General features: G+C 50.6%; 1 protein-coding gene across 2 annotated transcripts in view; it reads right to left on the bottom strand.

Moving 5' to 3' along the window:
* The window catches only part of PTCH1 (patched 1), a 57,481-nt gene that overhangs the window by 22,289 nt on the left and 16,212 nt on the right, over positions 1-18,980 (bottom strand). For both annotated transcript variants that reach the window (XM_058657336.1, XM_004591810.2), the window contains exons 3-11: positions 7,444-7,633; positions 5,360-5,429; positions 5,155-5,246; positions 3,771-3,969; positions 3,342-3,463; positions 2,404-2,551; positions 1,403-1,534; positions 851-1,006; positions 262-360 (exon numbers count right to left, since the gene is read on the bottom strand). In XM_058657336.1, the coding sequence (XP_058513319.1) occupies positions 262-360; positions 851-1,006; positions 1,403-1,534; positions 2,404-2,551; positions 3,342-3,463; positions 3,771-3,969; positions 5,155-5,246; positions 5,360-5,429; positions 7,444-7,633 (1,208 nt within the window). The remainder of the gene's footprint in view (positions 1-261; positions 361-850; positions 1,007-1,402; positions 1,535-2,403; positions 2,552-3,341; positions 3,464-3,770; positions 3,970-5,154; positions 5,247-5,359; positions 5,430-7,443; positions 7,634-18,980) is intronic.

The raw sequence follows: 18,980 nt of genomic DNA, 5'->3' as shown, positions 1-18,980 counted from the left end.
GTGCCATCCCCCCAGCCAGTCAGGTGCCATCCCCTCCCCACTCGGAGCCATGTGGGAGGATGACCCCTTGCAGGAAGCAAACAGGGCTTGGGCAATGGTCTGGATAAATGGCAAGCAGCACTTGGATAGTCCCTCATGGCTCTAACGACACCCAAGTGGCCATCTTGAGATGTGCACTGTGGGCGGGGCCAGATGGACCGGTGCTCAGGCACCACCCATCCTCCCTCCCCCGAAGCTTGCTTTCCCCGTCTGCATCCTCACCTCAAAAGGGATCCTCTTGTTCTGCCCCGTTTCACTGAACGCGTGGGCCAGGAGGAAGACGTCGTCCACGCCAACACCAAGGGCGAGGAATGGCAACACCTGAAACCGAGCAGGAAGGCAGCGATGAGAGCTGCTCTCAGGGCAAGTGCAAGCTCACAGAAAGACGATGTGGTGGAGGCTTTAGGCTGGCAGATCCTTTACCCCAGCCTGCCCCCAACTCACAGCCCATCTAGGCTCGCATAGTAAGTTTTGGAAAGGCAATACCTGAGATGGGATCTCACTTGTGGGAGACAGTCACGTGTTTCTCAAGAGTGTTTCCCTTAGATTTATACCACTGGGAGCTAACTGGGCAGAAATACAAGCTACGGGCTTCCATGTAGATCTCCAGAATCAGACAGAAGCCTGGGGGAGAGGCCCAGTAGCCTAGGCGTCTCCTGCCCTGCAGGTGCTGCCAACACCCACCAGCGTTCAAGGTCCCAGTGATCGTTGCACATCCTCTAACCAGCCCATTGGACTTCCCGCCCGCTGGCCTCCTGGTAGGGGAGGTTGGGATACCCTTCGTGGGATGCACAGATAGCTCGGTGAATACCTGAGTTGTCGCGGCGTTAAAGGAAATCCCCATCAATGAGCACAGGCCCAATCCTGCAGCCACCGACAGGGCCACCAAGAGGACGCCAGCAAGCCCCACGGCACCCTGGGACTTGGAGCAGTCCCAGCGTAGCATGGTTAGACAGGCATAGGCAAGCTGTAAGCAGGACCATGGTGGGGATGGGGATGGGAGACACAAAACAAGCCAAACATCAGAACGGGGCACGATCCTAAAGTTCCCCCACACCACCATGCCCCGCCACGGGTGCCCCAATCCGGAGGAGGACTCAGGAAAGCTGACTACCACAGAACGCGACATTACCACGCGATCCGCTTTGTCCATCGCAAACGGGGTAAAACCCGTGCTCTATAACTGGACCATTTCCTAAACTGCCATGAAGCCGCCCAGCTCGCTGAGTCTGGGGTGCATGGGTGTGTTAAGAGCAATTAAAAAGCAGGGGGAGGCAAATAAACATTGAAAATAAGAGCAAAAGTAAAACAACCAACCAGCACCTCCAGCTGAACCCTCCTCCACCCCACGGAGCACGGTTACCATGAGCAGGTAGCCGCTGGCCACGCGGATGACGCTGACGTCCGAGAAGGACTTGAGGATATCTTCCAGGGTGGTGGTGGTAAAGGAAAGTACCTTCTGCGTGGAATTGGCGGACACACTCTGGTGGACCACCTGCAGTCACAATACACACTGCTCAGCTCCCATGTTCCCTACCTCTCCCCACCCCTTCTTTGTGATACATTAAGAAAGTTCTAGACCTTAAAGTGTACCCTAAGCAGCTGAAATGCCAGTTCAGATACCACCTCCCAGAACAAAGTGGCCACGCCAGCTCCTGACTCCAGCCTTCTGCACATGCGGACCCCGAGAGGCAGCGGGCTCCCTGTCACCTATGTGACAGCCCTGGATCAAACAGTCTCAGCTCCCAGCTCTGCTGTCCCACCCAGGCCTGCCTGTAGCTATGGACACCTGGAGGACCAAACCAGGAGATGGGACCTTCTCTTATGTGTCTCTGAAACCTACCAAAGCAGTACCTGCAGAGAGAGGTTCAGGTGGGAGGGAGGGGCTGAACTTGACACTAGCACGAGTCAGCCCTTGGATCTGGCTGACAATCGGGGTCCTCGCTCAGAGCCGTTGACTCACTCCAAGTTTAAGACCCCCTGCTTTCCTCTGTGCAACTTCATGACCAATACACAGCCCCAGCAGTGCCCCGACCCCTAATCCCAAACAACTCATTCTTCACAGGCGCTCTGCCGCCCTCCCCCTCCCTCGTGGCACCATCCTCATTCTCTAGCCACTTTTCAAAGGTCACTGTTTGGGGAACAAAGGCCAGCTCCTGTCACGTGACCTGACCAAGGGACCGCAGCTGTGAACAGACGGTGCTTTGCTAATGCTTTCCAGATATCTTTCCTTGTTCACCGAGTATGCGTGATCGCGTGTGTGTGTGTGTGTGTGTGTGTGTGTTTCTGCTTTTGAGCTTACGATGGGCTCCTGAACACGTTTCAGGGCATCCCCATGGCCATGCACAGCCAAGGTGGGCTTACCTCCACATACGTCCTCTGCCAAGCCTCCAGGATGGCCGCAGCCTTGTCCTCATTCCAGTTGATATGAGACACGTACTCATAGCCCTTGAAGTGCTCATACATCTGCTTGGGCGTCATCAACTGGAACATGGTCTGCAGTGCGTGGGCGCTGTGACGGGTGGAGGAGGGCAGGACACAGGTTGTAGTCAGCAGCTTTCCCAGGGACACTGGCCTGAGTTTCCCCCACTCCCGCCCTGGCACAGTGATGCACGTTTCCATTCACACAGGTACCGGGTCGGCTTATTTTATCTGAATAGATGGAGGTACCGTATTCAAGGTGTAACCTTACCAACCTTTACAGATAGACCCCAAATTAAATTAATAGGCAATTTCCTTTCTCAGTTTCTATTCCACGAAACAGGAAGGGCAGAGGAGCTCAACTGTATACATTGGCTGTGCAGACATCCCAGACAACAGCTCTCTCGGGGGCAGTGGGCTCCACACTCACCTCACCTCACCAGAGCGCACAAAACATCCTTCTCACTTAGCATTGGGGTCTTGGGTCTTTCCTTTGGATGCAGTGTGACCCTGCACAGCTCCCATCCTTTAACTCTGTTCCCTTAAGACAGGTGTCTCTGCCAACCTTACCCTCGACCCCCCCATTTCTTCTCCACCTGTCAGGCAGCTCTTTAGAAACCCTGAAGTCAGTTGCTAGGACCTTGTTGATTAAAACTACAGTTCCTAAAGAGGCTCCCCGACACCTGCCCCTCTCCTGTAATGTTTAGCTGATGACACAAGATGGCTGGCTGGCATGAAGAGTTAAGTATTAATACAAATGCAGGTACAGAGATGTCCAGGTTGGTGGGGAGAGGGGATGGCTTTGGGGGCTAGTTGGCTGGTGCGGGGGGTGAACGGGAGGAAGAGACAGCCTGGGCTGGGCTCTGCGAGTGTCAGCTTACCTGACGAGGTTCCCACTGCTGTTGCGGACAGTGCCACCCACAATCAACTCCTCCTGCCAATGCATGTACTTCCTGGATAATCCGTGACACCCACCGTTCAACACGAGGGCCATGTCAAGAGGCTGCAGTGGAAAGACAGCCGCATCATGACAGGCATTCACAGGCAGGTCCCACGCCCTGCTACAATCCAGGGCACTAAGGGCTTGTTGGTTTCACAGAGGACATTAATAAACAAAGCTAACGAGAGGCGGATGGCAGAATCTTGCAACAAAATTTAGATCCATTAACGAACTTAGTTCTACAGACCGAGAAAAAAAAAAGCGCGAGGAGTGAAATAAAAAAAAAAAAATCACAGAAAACTAAAAATAGCAGCGAACGCACAGCATTCTCCCTCTGCTCCTTCGGAAGCAGCTGGGGCACCACACTCACTTTGGTGGAGTTTTTGTTGGGGGCTGTGGCCGGGCAGTCTGGGTCTCCTGGATTGAGGCACGGCCGGTCCATGTAGCCATGGCCGACATCAGCCTTGTTGATCATCTCCTCCCAGCTGTCCACTTGGTAGTTGATTTTCTTTAACTCGTCCAGGAACTCCAAGGGGTCAAAATTTGTCCAACGCAAGGGAGGTTTACCTCTGTGGGAGCAAGCAGCAAATCAGACTGAAAACAACCTTCTAAGACCACAGTCGGGGACAGCGAGGAAGTGCCAATGGCTTTGCTGTTACGGCTGTCGCCCTGGGTCAATGACCCTTCCCAACATTATCTGCGTGCAAACTCCAGCCAGGAAGGCAATTCACCACGGAAGCTCTCATGTCTTTCACTGATACAGGCGATGGGGTATCTGAATACTGATTTCCAAAATTCTAACAACGAAAAACACCAGGGACTTGCCACGTGAGATGAGCACTTGGTGGCCTAACAGATGCTCTGCTGATCAACATGTCTGGTCCCTGTAGGACCCACACTTAGGCAACTCAGGCGGTGGGTGGGGTGTACTCCCGATGGCCTCTGCCACTACCACCACGACCACTGCCACGGCCGCGTCCCCCCACCCCCTGCTCACTTTTGAATCTGTGCTGTTGACAGAGCAGAAAGGTTTTTGGCTGCCTGCGATGTTGTTCAAACCACACTGTAGCTGCTTAACCAAGCTGAAGTCATTATTCAGAATCTCCCAACCAGAAAACACAAAAGCCCTTATTTCCCACCGACAACTGTACACTGAGGGTCAGGAGATGGCCACTGCAAATTGCTTTGGCAGAGATGGGCCAGGCCAGACAGGAACAATAACCCAAGCACTAACTCTTGCATAATTAACTGAAAATGTCCACACTGATTAACCGTCATTCTGTAACTGGTGCTGTCCATTTGCTATTCAACTGCTAAATACTGATGCATTTTAAGAACTGCATTTCTTACCCAAAATGCCACTCATGTGGTCCAAAGAAATATTTAGTTCTGATCAATTCTCTCCCTTCCAAAGTAAGTGAAAGCTGCCTGGGGTCTGTGAAATCCCAAACATTTTAAAGAGTTAAAAAAAAAATCACGCATATTCTACCATGATTTGCATTTTATTTGCATATAAATAGCTTGCTAAAAGTGAATGAAATTTAATGATGCCTACAGAACTTTTTTTTTTTTTGAAAAGAGGAAAAACATTCTGCTGAAATCCCCCTTTCCCTACTCACTATTCACTCCCAAAAATGCACATGGGATTTCAATGCTTCCCCCTCCCCACCCCCGTTCCCTATGCACAATTGAAGCAGAATAAACACTGATGAGTAACCGGGGAAGACTGGAGTCCCAGAGCCGTGCATACTTACAGGAGGTATGCTGTCCCGGACTGGAGCTTCGCACCTTCCCAGAAGCAATCCAACGGTGTGATAATGAGGCATGGGTAAAGGTATTCTATGATCTGTGAGAGAGAATGGGACCATGCGTGAGGCGGACAGACTGCACGCGCGAGTGTGTGTGGGTGCACGCGTGTGCTTTTGAAAAGCTGAGCAACTTGTGCAAGCCAGATCATACCTGATCCATGTAACCCGTCTCTGTGATAAGTTCTCCTGATTTGTAACACAGATGTTCCAGTTTCCACTGCCTGTTGAAACAAAGAGCAGAGGCGCCGGTGGGGGGACAGAAATTTGGTGCAGAATCGCCTATGTGCGAGAAAGAGCTGCCATTTCGATGGCTTGTAAGCCTCTGTCAAAACGAGCGGGGCTTTTGCCAAGTGGGGGAGTGGGGCGGGCTTGCTTTAATGAATAGATAATACTCGATTGCAATTAACATGTAGGGTGTTTATGTAAATGAATGCTACCAAAGTACTTGAAAAGTCTTGTTTCTTTAAGTGTTCTCCCAATAATCTTGTTTACACCATTCAGCTGCTTTACTACATACATTAAACAACTCCAGGGCAGGCCAGTTACATGATCACAAATTCCAATGAGTTTGTGGGCGGGGGGAGGGCTAAATCAGGGAGCTGTACAACGTCAAGGATATAGTTTCAGGTGGGCAAACATTTCTGGTTGCTTTCTTGGCAGATAACGGGCTCTCTTACTGGTAGCGTTCAAAACCAACTCTCCCTTGCTCCAAATCACACAGATAAACAACATTTGCCAGCCTGATCCAGTTCCCATTGGATCAACTCGTCCGTTCCTTGAATCATGGAAACACACAGCAATGTATGATTTAAAGAACAGAAAAAGTAGTGGGGCTGGGGGGGGGGGGGAAGGCGTCTTATCGTTCACAGTGCCCTATATGCCTTTCCAAAGGCATCAGGGCCAGAACTGGGGAAAAGAAGAAATTGGGAAGAGGGTGGGGATGAGAAACCCCAGACAAAGGGAAAAACCAAATCAAACCAAACCAAAAAAACTCCTTCCAGACTGTTCTGCTTCATTGGCTTCCTAAGGTGGGGGTGCGGTAGGACATCGTCTTTGTCCAAGCCCTCTCCCCAGAACCTGCCCACCTGCCTCAGTACTCTGCTCTCTCCCGGGAACCTGCTCTGCTGCTAAGCCTTTCCTGATTCTTCCTTCTTGCTCTAGAGGATACCTGTTAGGCTGCCTCTGCCCAGGAGTTATGGAGTACCCACAGTGGGATGAGCGTACTTGTCTGTGTTGCCCTCCCCCCACACTGGACACCCCTCCATCCACTCAGGTTTGTGTAACTTCACACTTCCACTCAGCATCAACACAGGCTGGCCCATTCGAGCAGGCTCGCCATGTGACCTATCAATGCTTTCCTAAGAACAGTGTGGCGGCACAAGGGCAAAAGCAGTGGCCTTGGTACGCTAGGGATGAGTTGAGGCCTGGTTCCACGTACCTGAACTTCATATCTGCTCATCATTCAGATCAAATCATTAGAAGACGATGGGTTCAATCTTGTGTTTTTGCTTAAACTTTTTGGTTGGCCCATGACTTTGCTGTAGAGATCCACATCCCTCCCCTGGGAGCACCAAGCGAGGAGCCCTCTCAGAGCAGGGAGGGAGAGCCACAAAACGAGCATGTGTGTTGGTAAGCCACCTTCCAGGGTCACATTTTGTAGCCATGTGCTGGGTAGCTGTTTTCCTGACAGTGAGACCTTGAGGGCAACTTGGCAAAAAATGAGCTCCTTACATATCTCACTCCCAGCAATGGAATATCTCACAGCCCGCCTTGTGCTGAGTTACACAAGCAGGTCCAGATTCTATTCTTTTGGTCTGGGTGGTTGCAGGCTCAACACCCTCGATGGAAAGATGTGGAATCTAAACAGGTCTTTTTTTTTTTTTTTTTAGCACACCCATGAAGCGCAGAGCAAATTCCACACCATACTTTGCTTCAAACACAAACTGAAGCCATTATGTAAAACTCCATGCACAAGGGTCTATGAAATGTTAAGTGAATTTGGTGTTTTGACTTGAGTCCCATCCCCATGATACCTCACTGAATCCATACGAATATTCTCACATTTATCAAAATCTGCAACCTGCATTTGGATAAGGGCCACTCAAGCTGTCACAACATACCAAACTCTAGTGCCAAATCAAGACTTAAAAAAAGATTCCATTAGAAAACTGTGAGCCGATACTCTTGATGCAACCTTATTTACAGAAGCCAAGGCAGGTTCCCCTGAGGCCTTACCTGTTGTACATGTACACGTGGACTCGGCTGGCCTGCAGCGCCGAGTCCAGGTGTTGAAGGAGCGCTTCTGTGGTCAGGACATCAGCACCTTCTTCTTTCGGCGTCTGGATCATGAGTTGAGGGTTGAACATGGCCTCTTCCCCAATCTTCTGGCGGGTATAATTTAATTCACGACTTACTCGGCCACCAACTGACAAACATGGACGAATGGCAATGAGAAGGGCGAAGTCACCCCACCGAGTCCCATTCTGCTGCCTCCTGCCCCAAGACGGGATTACGCAATCAATGAAGTCTAATGCCTGAGCAGTGAAGCTCTCACTTCCTTAACAGCTAGCTCTGCTTGGATGAGAGGCAAAGACTCAGTAAGCCTACCACTGGGTTCACTGGCCGCCACACCCCCAAACCAAGGGCACGCGTGGCCAGGGACCTAACAGACCCACCACGCAGCAGGCAAAGGCGGTATGGGACATTGAGTCACTTCTTCCTGCAGCCCAGACCCAGTCACCCCGTAACAATTTCTTTCGCTTGTATAAACAGTGTGCTCCTGCGGCACCCTGCAGGATAAATGGCTTCAATTTACACTCTCCTCTAAGTAATGTGGCAAAGGGAACAAGGAAATGTTTCTCCGCTGTGGAAAAAAAAACAAGGAGAGGTGGCCAGTGTGTTGAACATGGGCTTGCCAGAAGATTAACAACAAAAAAAGTCATTCCAGTAACACGCACAGAGAAACACTCTCACCCCAACTGGAGAGAAACCAAATGAATGAAACCCTCAGAATCTGGTTCTAGAACACTCACCTGGTCAATGTCCAGAAAACATACAGGTTGAATCACCTATGGGTTCTACATCTGCTGTGGGAAGCTCCATGCAGCACCAGCCTGGCAAAGCCAGGCATATTGGGCATCAATAAAAAGGGCTCAAGCCAAGCAGGCTGCCTTTGTCTCTCCCCTTTGCCAATTTCTGGGGTCCAGGTTACAGTCCCCCCCTTTTTTTCCTTTGTACCAAGCTAGGCTTACAATGGTGTACCTGCAACTGGGCAGTAGCCCAGCAAGACAGTTCCAGAAGGAAGAAGCTAGAGTCCCCTTGCCCCATCTTCAGTCCTGAAGTCACAGGGGTAAACGGAGCATTTTCTGAAAAGCTGGCCTCAAGCGACAGCTTAGAAACCACTCAGCGCTCGTAGCTTTCCCACGCAGAGGAATCCTTTTTCCTCAAGTTTAGTATTCAAGGACGTAAACATTTGGTTTGGGCAAGTAAATAAGTACTGGGAACAGCAGGGTGTTTAGCTCCCTTGGCATATTTTATAAACAAGGGGGCAGGCTACAAAGCAAAGCATGCCCTCATTAGGAAAACCAGCACAGACTCACCGACTGGTGGGACCCTCTCTATAGGTTCCCAGATAGGCCAGAGCCATGCTGGGGCTCTGCGAGGTGTTGGGGGGGACCACAGGACACACACACACACAGGAGGGAGGCTGGCACCAGTGGGGTTTATTTAGAACAGTAAGATTTCTGATAGTGGTGATGGTTGGGGGGGGAGTTAGGATGGCAGAAAACATGGTCAAGTGTCATGGCGGGGCATCAGGACAGTCTTGTCATCCATTTGAGGTTTGGAGAAAAGTCATGGGCAAAACTGGCTGGAGGACCACCTGAAGATGGAGAGGGCTGGGCCTTCCCCACGGGCCTCTCCCAAGCCGCCTGAGGGCAGGCACTGCTTCATTTTGGCAGGAATAGCTGTTCTACGAAAAGGACTTGGCAGCCAATTTACCTAATGAGCTGAATTTAACTCAGTCCCGCAGGCTCCAAAGCCAGAGAGAGACTCTGAGGCTAAAAAGCCAATTAGTAGTCCAGAGGTTACTTCGAAAAGCTGCATGGAACAGGTCACCAGGGAGCTGGCCCCAGCCTTTGGCCAGACCCTGCCTCTGCCTGCCTCCGTCTGCACCCAAGGTGGCCTGCTAGTCCCCTTGCTGCACCTTAGAAACTTCAGGTGACTTCAAACTCTGAGATTCACTAACACCCCAGGGAAGCTCCTTCAAGCAGTTCATGGAAAAACGGCATTAAAAGATGAGCTTTGATGCAAATTAAAAAAAATCTATGCATAGTGTTTTTTCCAACAGGCACTTTCCCAGGTACCCTTTCATGAGAAACGACGCACAGATGTCAAAATTCTTTTGCTGCCCAAACTGATCTTTTAACTTCATTTTGCCACCAACTTTTTGAAGTCCTTGCTTGTATATGTGCCAAGCAAGACGTTGTTCTCCTAGAGGCACAGAGTAGAGGGGTGGTGAGCTGAGGCTGGAAGGGATGTGGCCTGGTGGGGAGATGGGGCTGGTGAGAGGCTGGCTCTAACAGGTGCAGGTGGACTGGGGAGGGGCAGTCAGGGATAGGACATCTCCAGGCTTGATGGCACAGAAGGGTAGCTGTGCAAGGCATCAACAAATACTGTAGCCCCAAAGGACTAGTGGGGGGTGATTTGGAGTCTTCCCAACCAGAGTGGATGAATGTGTACAACGATGGCTATGTCAGCCACCCTAGCTGACCAACGCACCCTGTACACAGGTACTAAACAGCACACGGACAGTGGGCATTTGGCATGGCAGGAAGGGTACCCTTAGAGACAGAGAGCCAGCCTCTGCTTCCTATCCTGACTCCCGGGGTTCCTACCAACCACATGGAAAACCTGGGTTGAGTTCCTGGCTCCTGGCCCAGCCCTGGCTGCTGAAGACATCTTGGGGGAGTGAACCAGCAGATGAAAACTTTCTTTTCTCTCCCTATCTTTCCAATAGGTACAATGTTGACTATTACAATAAAAAAAAGGATGCATCATTTTAAGTAAGATAAATTTTAAAAAGAAGAAGAAGCCAGGAGGCACAACTAAACTAACAGCATAATAACTTCACACTCTCTTTTCCCCCCAAGAGCTATTTTGTGGAAGGTGGTGGGCTGGGAAGGGCACTGACTCCAGCAGGGACCACTTACAACCCCCCAGCCCCAGCTGGCTGCCTGTAACCACATGACTCATGAAGTGACAAAGCAACAGCCAGAAAGCCAACCCATGCTGGGGGAAGAACTCTGCTCTGTACCCTTCTGACCCAACCTCAGAACAGATTTTCTCAGAAAGGCTGCTTTTTCCCCAAAGAATACACCGGAACCTCGGGGAATCCCCAGTGTCACCTTCTGAGATGCTTCCAGAAATGTACTGGAAAGGAACGTGTCATCTTAACCAAGGCTTATGTGTCCCTGTCTTTTCCCTAGTAATCAAACCTAAGTGTTGTGTGTACAGAACACTGGCTGCTCCACTTCCTATCCAGCTCCCTGCCTATGCCCGGGAATGCAGCAGGCAATGACTCCAAAGCCTTCGGACCTCGCTCCCATGTGAGATATCTGGAAGCAGCTCTTGGCTCCTGATCAACTGAGCTCCATTATGGACATTGGAGGATGAAGATCTCTCTATCTACAGAGCAATTTTATGGATTCACCTCAACTTTTGCTACCCTAGCAGATGCCCAGGCATCTCTTCCTCTCTCAGGTAACTTAATCTTTCCAATACAAATTAAATCTTTAAAACACAAGAACAGGAACCGCTGTGACAACCAGCTGGCCACGCAGCTAGGCTGGAGACCCCTTGAAAACAAGCTGGACGTTTTCTCAACCACCTATACCCTATCCCACTTGCGACTACTGTTGTACCGAACGGTTCGCGCTGCATTTAACCCAATGTGAAACTTTCTGCAAAGTGACTGGACTGTGTGCACATCACGCACTCTGTGTGTCTAGACTTTCTAGGACGGCCTGCTTCCCCAACGAGCATCCGCCTCTGACAACTTCACACCACGGCTGCTGTCTGAGAGCAGGGTGCTGCCAACGCAAGCCAGCCCCTGAGCTCACTTCATGGCTTGACAAGTGCCAAGAAGGACATAAGGATGGTGAGGCCACGCTGGCTAGATGGGCAGAGTTGGGAATGGAGCACCACTCACTGCAGGCAGGGAAAGGGAAATGACAAGAGTGGCTCAGTCTGCAGACCTCAATGATGTCACTCCCGTCCTTGCCTGGCTGCACTTAGCTCCTTCTCGGGTATACCTGTGTCATGGACTGTCCAACAAGCATAGGGCCTTACATCAGCATCCACTCGAAGCTACAAGAAATAGGAACCCCTGTGCACACATCCAATTGATGGATTCTCCTTGACTTTTGCTACTGTGGCAGGTGCCTATGCCAAATCATAGCTCAACAACAGCCCAGAGCTGGCCATCACCCTGCCATCAACCCCATCATCCACATGGTACGAACTCTGTGCCCAGGACTAGTCCCACGGAACCCCTCTTGTTACTAAAGTCACAGTTGTGGGCTGCAAAAAAATTTTTTTTCTTTTTTTTTTAAATTCTTTCCACTGAGGCTATCTCAAGGATACTTTACAAAGTCCCAGGAAAATGGGACCAAACGGTTTGTTATGGTGCGAAATCCTTGAAATTCTTGATGTTTTCCAACACTCGATGTATGCCCATGGACTTTCTGGACTCCCTTCCCCCACAAACATGGACCAAAAAGAAAGAAAAAGGAAATAGAAAAAGCTGTGAGGGAGGAATTAGAATGAAATCCAAGCTCAATGCAGAAATAATAATAGGTGTACCTGCATCAAATCCTTTGAAGAACTATGTATTGATGTCTAGTGGAAACAGGCTGAGAGAAGGGGGGACTGTGTCCTGCTCTTGGTTCTCTCTCCCAGTGCCTGCCGGGAGCTCACACCATTCTGTCTGGGTCTCCAAAGTGGGTGGCTGGAGCCTACACACTTGAATGGGCCCTTGGATAGCGGATGTGCGCATTCCAAGCAGCGGCTTAATGTGCAGTGCCACAGTGTCTTCCCTTGCACTACATCCTGATGCCTTTGGATAGTCTTCCCTTTTTACTGCTCTCCCCCTCAAAAGCAACAACTGTAACAATACAATAACCAATCTCTTGGAACTAGACTCAAATAGTATCTAAGGATTCTGGGATACAAATGAGCCTTTTATATCTGCTGGGTCTTTTGCATGCAAAAGCTTTTAGCTCACATTATTGACTTACTCAGAAATAAGGTGGGGATAGCCCAGTCGGAGAGCGAACCAAGGTTCCCAATACCTCCACTTGAGGCACAGAGATTTGGGACAGATCCCCATCCCAGTTAAGCCTTGGCACCTTTTTCTGTAAAAATGCTGCATCCTCATAGGGTGGGAGGAGGGTTCATTGACAACGGGTGGGAAACTTTCCAGGGGCCGGTGTGGTGGCACAGCAGGCAAGGCCACAGCTTGTGATGCCAGCATCCCAAATGCTGGTTCCTCTCCCAGCGCTCCACTTCCCATCCAGCTCCTTGTTTATGCACCTGGGAAAGCAGTCAAGGAGGGCCCGTGGACTTGAGCCCTGGAAACCCACAAGAGAGAACCTGGCTTTGGCCTGGCTCACAGTCCTGGCCACTGGGAGTACTTGGGGGAGTGAACCAGAAGATGGAAGATCTCTCTCTGTGTCTCTCTCTCTGTGACTCTTTCAAATAACTAATAATAAAAATAATTAAAAACAAAAAACTGGCCCAGATCCTTACGTAGAAGCTGAGCAGGTGACCATTCATTCACTCACTAATTGAATCATACATTCACTGACTACAGAGCGTGCTCCACTGCCCTTGCCTTACAGGGGAGAAAATGCAGGTGGCAGAGCTTGGGTTGCTTGTTCAAGGGCACATAACTCCCTAGCAGGCAGAACTGACCCTCTAACCCTGGGTCCATTCAGCCCCTGCCAGCCTCAATGCTTTGGAGTGCCAAATCCCATGAGTCAGATGATGTTAAGCTCTCAGCCAGACCTTCCAGAATGCACAGAAGTGTGTTACAGGGCACAGAGCTGGGATTGAGAAGGACAGATTATTTTTTTTTCCCAACAGGGTTGCAATGGGTGGCTCCGCAGATGAGGGTACCCACAGAGCAGCCGTCAAGCTCCAGTCTTCAGAAATTCGAGGCTTCAACCAATGCCCGCCCAGAGTACACACAGAGCTGGGACTTCACGCAGCTCAGTCGGGGCCTCTCCCCTGCCAAGTCAAACCCACTGTGGTGGTTTCCCAGCGCAGCAGAGGTGAGAAACCCAGACGTCTTTTCCTGGAGCCCACTGTCCAGTCCAGTCGAGGTGCTCACTCAGGCACCCCCCACACCTGATCCTTCCTCAGTATCCTCTTTCACACACAGGACATCTGCAGTGCTCACAGAAACCTTGCTATACAGCCAACTGTGATCCATGCAAAGAGGACCTCACGGCCCACTGCCACAAGATGCCCCGTCCACTCACCTCCCCGTGAGGCGCATGGCACACACGCAGACGTTGTGCTGGGAAACTGACGGAATGAATGAATGAATGAACAGTCTCCATACAGAGCCTTGGGAACAGGCAGTCATCTGTACAAGATATTAATTCCCCCCCGAAGCCTCCAAAAGTCAATCAGTCAAAACAAACGGCCCTTTCAGCCTGAAAAGTACCCACTCAGAGTCCAATTAGGAAAATGGGGTCTGTGTATATGCAAGCGTAGCATTTGCGTTTGATTAATCCCATGGATTATCTAACAGCCCCTTCCTTGCTCCAGGTCCTTCTTTCACTGTTGCCATTCCTTATTGTGAGGGTGGAAAAAGTACGAGTCCCTCAAAGGGGGTCGCTGCAGAATTATTCGCACCAGCTCCTTTCCCAAATGGGAGAGAAGAAAAAAATTGAAGACCCAGTCATCTGGGCGACTGGCTTGAAAACCGCCGGGTTGCAGCGAAGTTTTTAGCTGCTCTTCCACCCACCTCTTTTATTTATTTCCCAAAAGGCTGCTTAAGCTTTCTGGTCTTCTCTGGGGGGAGGGGGGGAGGGTTGTGCCTTTGGGTGTTGCCATGGGAAAGTGCTAGAAGCAGATAGCCCAAAGAAAAATCTGCCCTTGTGAATGGAAGGCACTTGGGAGGATGAGTACAACCCAAACTCAAGAGGGGTGCTGTCCTGGGGTCACCCAGGGGAATGCTCGCCTGGCCAAACACAGGTAGGCAGCATGGGTGGCATGCGTGGGCATATGGGCATGGATGTCCCTGGCACAGCTTCTGGCCTGCCAAAAGCAGCTGGCTGAGTTGATGTGGCCTGTGCCCGAGATCAGCCCGCTAGCCCTGTTGGGCACAGGGCACGATCAGGTCAGCCCAATCCTGTGTTTGCCCTAGACCTAGCTGCTGTGTGCAGCTGCGGAGACTGTTCCTAGGCTGACACTGTATCCATCAGCAAGAGGGGTTACCTGCTGCAGTGGCAAGTAGGGGACAGGGCAGGCAGACCTGGGGACATCTTGCCTCTTTCCTGGACACTGGTGGGCTGTAAGCAGATGCAAACCCCAGGCCGGGCAGGCCAGAGGGTGTGACAGCCAGCATGCAGCAGAGCATGCATAATCCAAGGCAGAGAGAGGGAGAAAGAAGGAGAGAGAGAGAGAGAGAATTTTTGCCCGGTTGTACAAGTCCTTGGTGGAGACATTTTAATGCCTTCATGGTGGGAAAAAAAATTCACCGAAAAAACCAAAATAAAAGCAGAAAGCAACCCAACAACAACAAAACCCCAATGTTGGCTGGGCTGGCTGGCTGGCCCTCCCTCCCTCCCAGCCCTGATGCATAACATTAACCCCAGTGCCTGCTCCCCGCTTCTGTGGGCTGACATCACCTCTCAGCTCTCCGGCTGGGGGGGGGCTCCCATTGGAGCAGCTTGCCCAGGAGGTGGGGGTGGGGGGCCGCGGAGAAGGCACTACAGACGCCACCTTGCGTGCACACAGGTTCCCCCGGCCTGGGCCGGAACACCACCATGCTGGCCTTGGTTCTCTCCCACACTGCCGCTTCCTCCTCTGCATCCAGTACGTGCAGGGAGATGCAACAGCCACAATGACACCAGGGGCACTTGCATGATTTTGTTGCCATGAGGATTAGCTGGATTAGGGGGCCAGGGCATAAGGACCCCCTGGTGCAACGAGGAAGTCGGCAGTGGTGTGAACTGTATTCTGTCAACATCATCACTTCGTAGAAGCCCCAGCCCCGAAAACAGAGAGGGGAGGGCGCTAAGGCTGAGCCACGGGTGGTGGTGGCAGTGGTGGTGGTGGCGGTGGAAAAAACTGCTCACAGTGCCAAACGTCTGACCTTGGCATAGCCACAAACTCGCCATCATGCCTCTAAAGGTGCAAGAGCCATTGAAGACTCCTTTGCAAACAGGAAGCCTGGGAGATGCTTCCTCTTGTTTGACAGATATTTGGGGGTACACTGGGAGTTGGGGAGGACAGGGTAGTTAGTGCCCTTGTAAGTAAGGCTCCCACTACATCTGCTAACCCTTTTCCAAAAAGCCAGTGGAGTAGGTGGGGAAGAGATTACCATGGTTGAACATGAAGGAGAAGCGATCCAGGGAGGAGAGTGGAGGGGCCAGGGCCCAGGAAGGGAAGGCAAAAATTTGCTAACTCTGGGGACACTCTGAGTCTGAAATTTATGCCAGCAGGAGTTCCCCTAGCCCCTGCCCAGGTGCCAGGTCCTACAGTAAGGAAACAGTTTACGGAGAAAGGAACGAGATCTCCTGTAAGTGTGAGTGAGTGAGCGCATGCGATTGTGTGTGTGTGTGTGTATGCGCGTGCGCGTTCCTGTGCAACCTCGCTTGCACAGCTCTGGCTGTTCCCTCAAAGCCGTCCGTATCTGTTATATTTCTGTCTTTCTCTTCTGTTTGGCGTATTCAGCCACAAGAGAAAGGGAGGTGAGCTGTGCCGGCTCTGACCTGCAGCTGGAACACAATAGTTTCGCACAGCCCTGCCGACCCCTGACATAAATTTTACACCGCAGCTGGCATTTACACACTCAGCATTACCATATGTATAGCGGCTCCGTGCTAATTATGTTAATCATCTGTCTAACTCGCCGCTGCGAAAAATGGTTGTATTTAGCAGTCCAGTGCCTACCAATGCAGCTTACTGTGTGGTTGAAATGTACATTCAGACGGCCCTGAATAGCAAGACTTTTCCACGTTGCTGGCTACATTCAGGCCTCAGAAAAATTTATTCAAGTCAACTGGTTTCGGTCCGCAACAAAAAAGTTACGAGAAAAAAGTGAGTGTGTTCTTGCCCTAACATTCTGGAACTGCTTGCAAGCAAAATGATAAATCAATTGGTGTGGGAAACAAAAAGAGAGAGAGATTTCTTTTTGGGAGCCATGTGAAACTGTAGCCTGTTAAAAAAGAAGAAGAAGAAGAAGAAGAAGGAAAAAAAGGGTCATCCTATTCCCCAAATCTCCAGAAAGAGCAGTTAATAGATAGTTAGCCCTAATCCCAATTCTCTCAAATTGCTAGCTTTGTTTGCAATTAAGCAAGGTATTAAACACATGCATTTTCCCTTCCTGGATCATGGGTACACTAAATGGATGATGTGATATTTATCATTTTTTTTAACCGCTCAGTACACCACATGTGGGTCTCATGGGCTGGAGGCTGAGGGGTGGGCTAGAAGGGAGAAAATCATTTCTTAGGCAGCTAGAAAAAAATTACAGTTATATTCTCTCTTGGAAAGCCTCTATTTAAACAAGAGGCAGCAGGGCGTTCAAATCTATTTTGTGAAGGTTTCTGATTTCCCATTAAAGGCGGAAAGGGAAGTGGGGTTTGGGGAAAAAAGAAAAGGCGTAGTGGAGGGAGGAAAGGGGTTGGCCCGAACCTCCAAACTCCCGTTTCTAAGATCAGCTGTTTCTTCAAGCAGTTGTCTTGGATCACCCCAGAAGTGACTTTCTTAGGTTGTAGAGAATCAAGGTCAAAATGAGATTCTGTTTCCTCCTGATCCACAACATAGGTTCCTTTGGGTTTGAAAACACAAGCAATCCCCTCCCCAAAAATACCAAAGCACACCAAACACCTGCTTGGTTCTCAGGCTCTGGGGTTGGTTGGATGACACCTGGGCATTCCAGCTTGCTTCAGGAGTCCACTGCTCTCCAAGAGCACACCTCCCTGAGGCGTGGCCACAGGTGCCCAGTGCCTCCCTCACCACCCCTAGAGAATACCATGAGCCAACCAAAGCCAACTGCAAGGTCATTTGTTCCATAGTTTTCTTGGGCAATCCAACCCCTGCCTACCACTCAACTTCGGTTAAAAAAAAAAAAAAAGCCAAAAACCAAAGCACAGGAGGACACACTGGGCCAGCAGGAAGGTGTGCCGGAAGCTGGCCTGACATCTCCTCACCTTTCAAATGAAAAGGACTTGAAATTGCTGCTAGACCCACAGGAGCCTCTTCCTCTCTGCTCTCCACCCGCTGACCCCAGGATCCAATAGAACCCCTATCCTGCCTCCCCTAGCATCCCAGTTCAAGCCATTGCTAAAGTGCTCATTAATTGGAGGTATGGGGTTCTACCCAGACCAGAACGTGACGGGATCCGATGACTCTGTGGCCCAGGACTTACCCCTCTCAAACTCCTGCTCTTCTGAAATAGGTGGACCACCCTGCCTCGTGGCACAGAGCAGTGTTTACATTGCAATACTTGACTGTGTAATACATCTGGCATTTTTGGGCAGGCTTCCCAAGCGAGGGGCCAGAAGCCCTTAAGCAATGATTTAAGGGGGAAAAAAAATCTCGCACATTGCACTTAACAAAGCCTGTTTGCAGTTCCCTTTGCAGTGCGTGCCGCATCAGTAACAGAGAACTATCTTGGCTGCTAAATGGGCTCTGTGGTCGCCTGCAGCTTCTTTTCATTCACCGTAGCAAACAAAGCTCGCAGGATTGGGAGGGGACCTGCTTCACACTGGTCTCCCCTGACATCTACTGGGATGACATGACCCCAGTGTAGAGTGGGTACATGCTACGTTTCTCTCTCAACCCCAAATGTGGCATCTGTGAGTAAGTACTCGACTGTGAGTCTCCCTAACACGCAACAGCTTCTCAAACAGTAGGTGGAAATGATCCCCCCCAACTCCCATTTAACAGCGGAAAAAAAAATCTAGTAAGGTACCTGCCCCTTCAGAAACTGGCAGTAAACAGTGAGCGAAAGGAAGTATGGATACGCAATGAGCCTCGTTCTATCTGTGGACTCTCATTTCCAGGAGCTTCCTGCTGAACTTCCAGACCAACAGAGAAGAGCTCTCCCTGGCTCCCTGAAATGTCCACCAAGACCTCTATGGAGGAGGAACAACCCAAGGCCATGGTGCCTGCCAAAATGTAGATAAGGAGAACCATTCTCTTGTATCTCTAGCTAGGTTCCATGTTGCCACTGGCTTGGGCAGCGGGTAGTTCTACTGGGATGCAATGGTGGTAGTGGTGGTGGTGGGGAGTAATGCCGGACACACCCGTGCGAACATACTTGGGTTCTATCTAGTGTTCCTGGATCACCTTGGTATGGACTGCAACCATGTCCATGGACTCTGCAGAGCCACGCCCTATTCTAGCATGTGGGGAATTACATCTGTTCACAAGAGCGCCGTGTAGAGTGTGCTCTTACAAGCACCTCGACCAAGAGGAGAACCCTAAGATGACAACGGCAGCTCTGCACCCAGACCTGCCCACAGCTGTGTGTG

Source organism: Ochotona princeps, chromosome 31 (assembly GCF_030435755.1).
Source record: "Ochotona princeps isolate mOchPri1 chromosome 31, mOchPri1.hap1, whole genome shotgun sequence".
In the NCBI taxonomy this organism is placed as follows: Eukaryota; Metazoa; Chordata; class Mammalia; order Lagomorpha; family Ochotonidae; genus Ochotona; species Ochotona princeps.
This window is presented reverse-complemented; position numbering and strand designations above follow the sequence as displayed.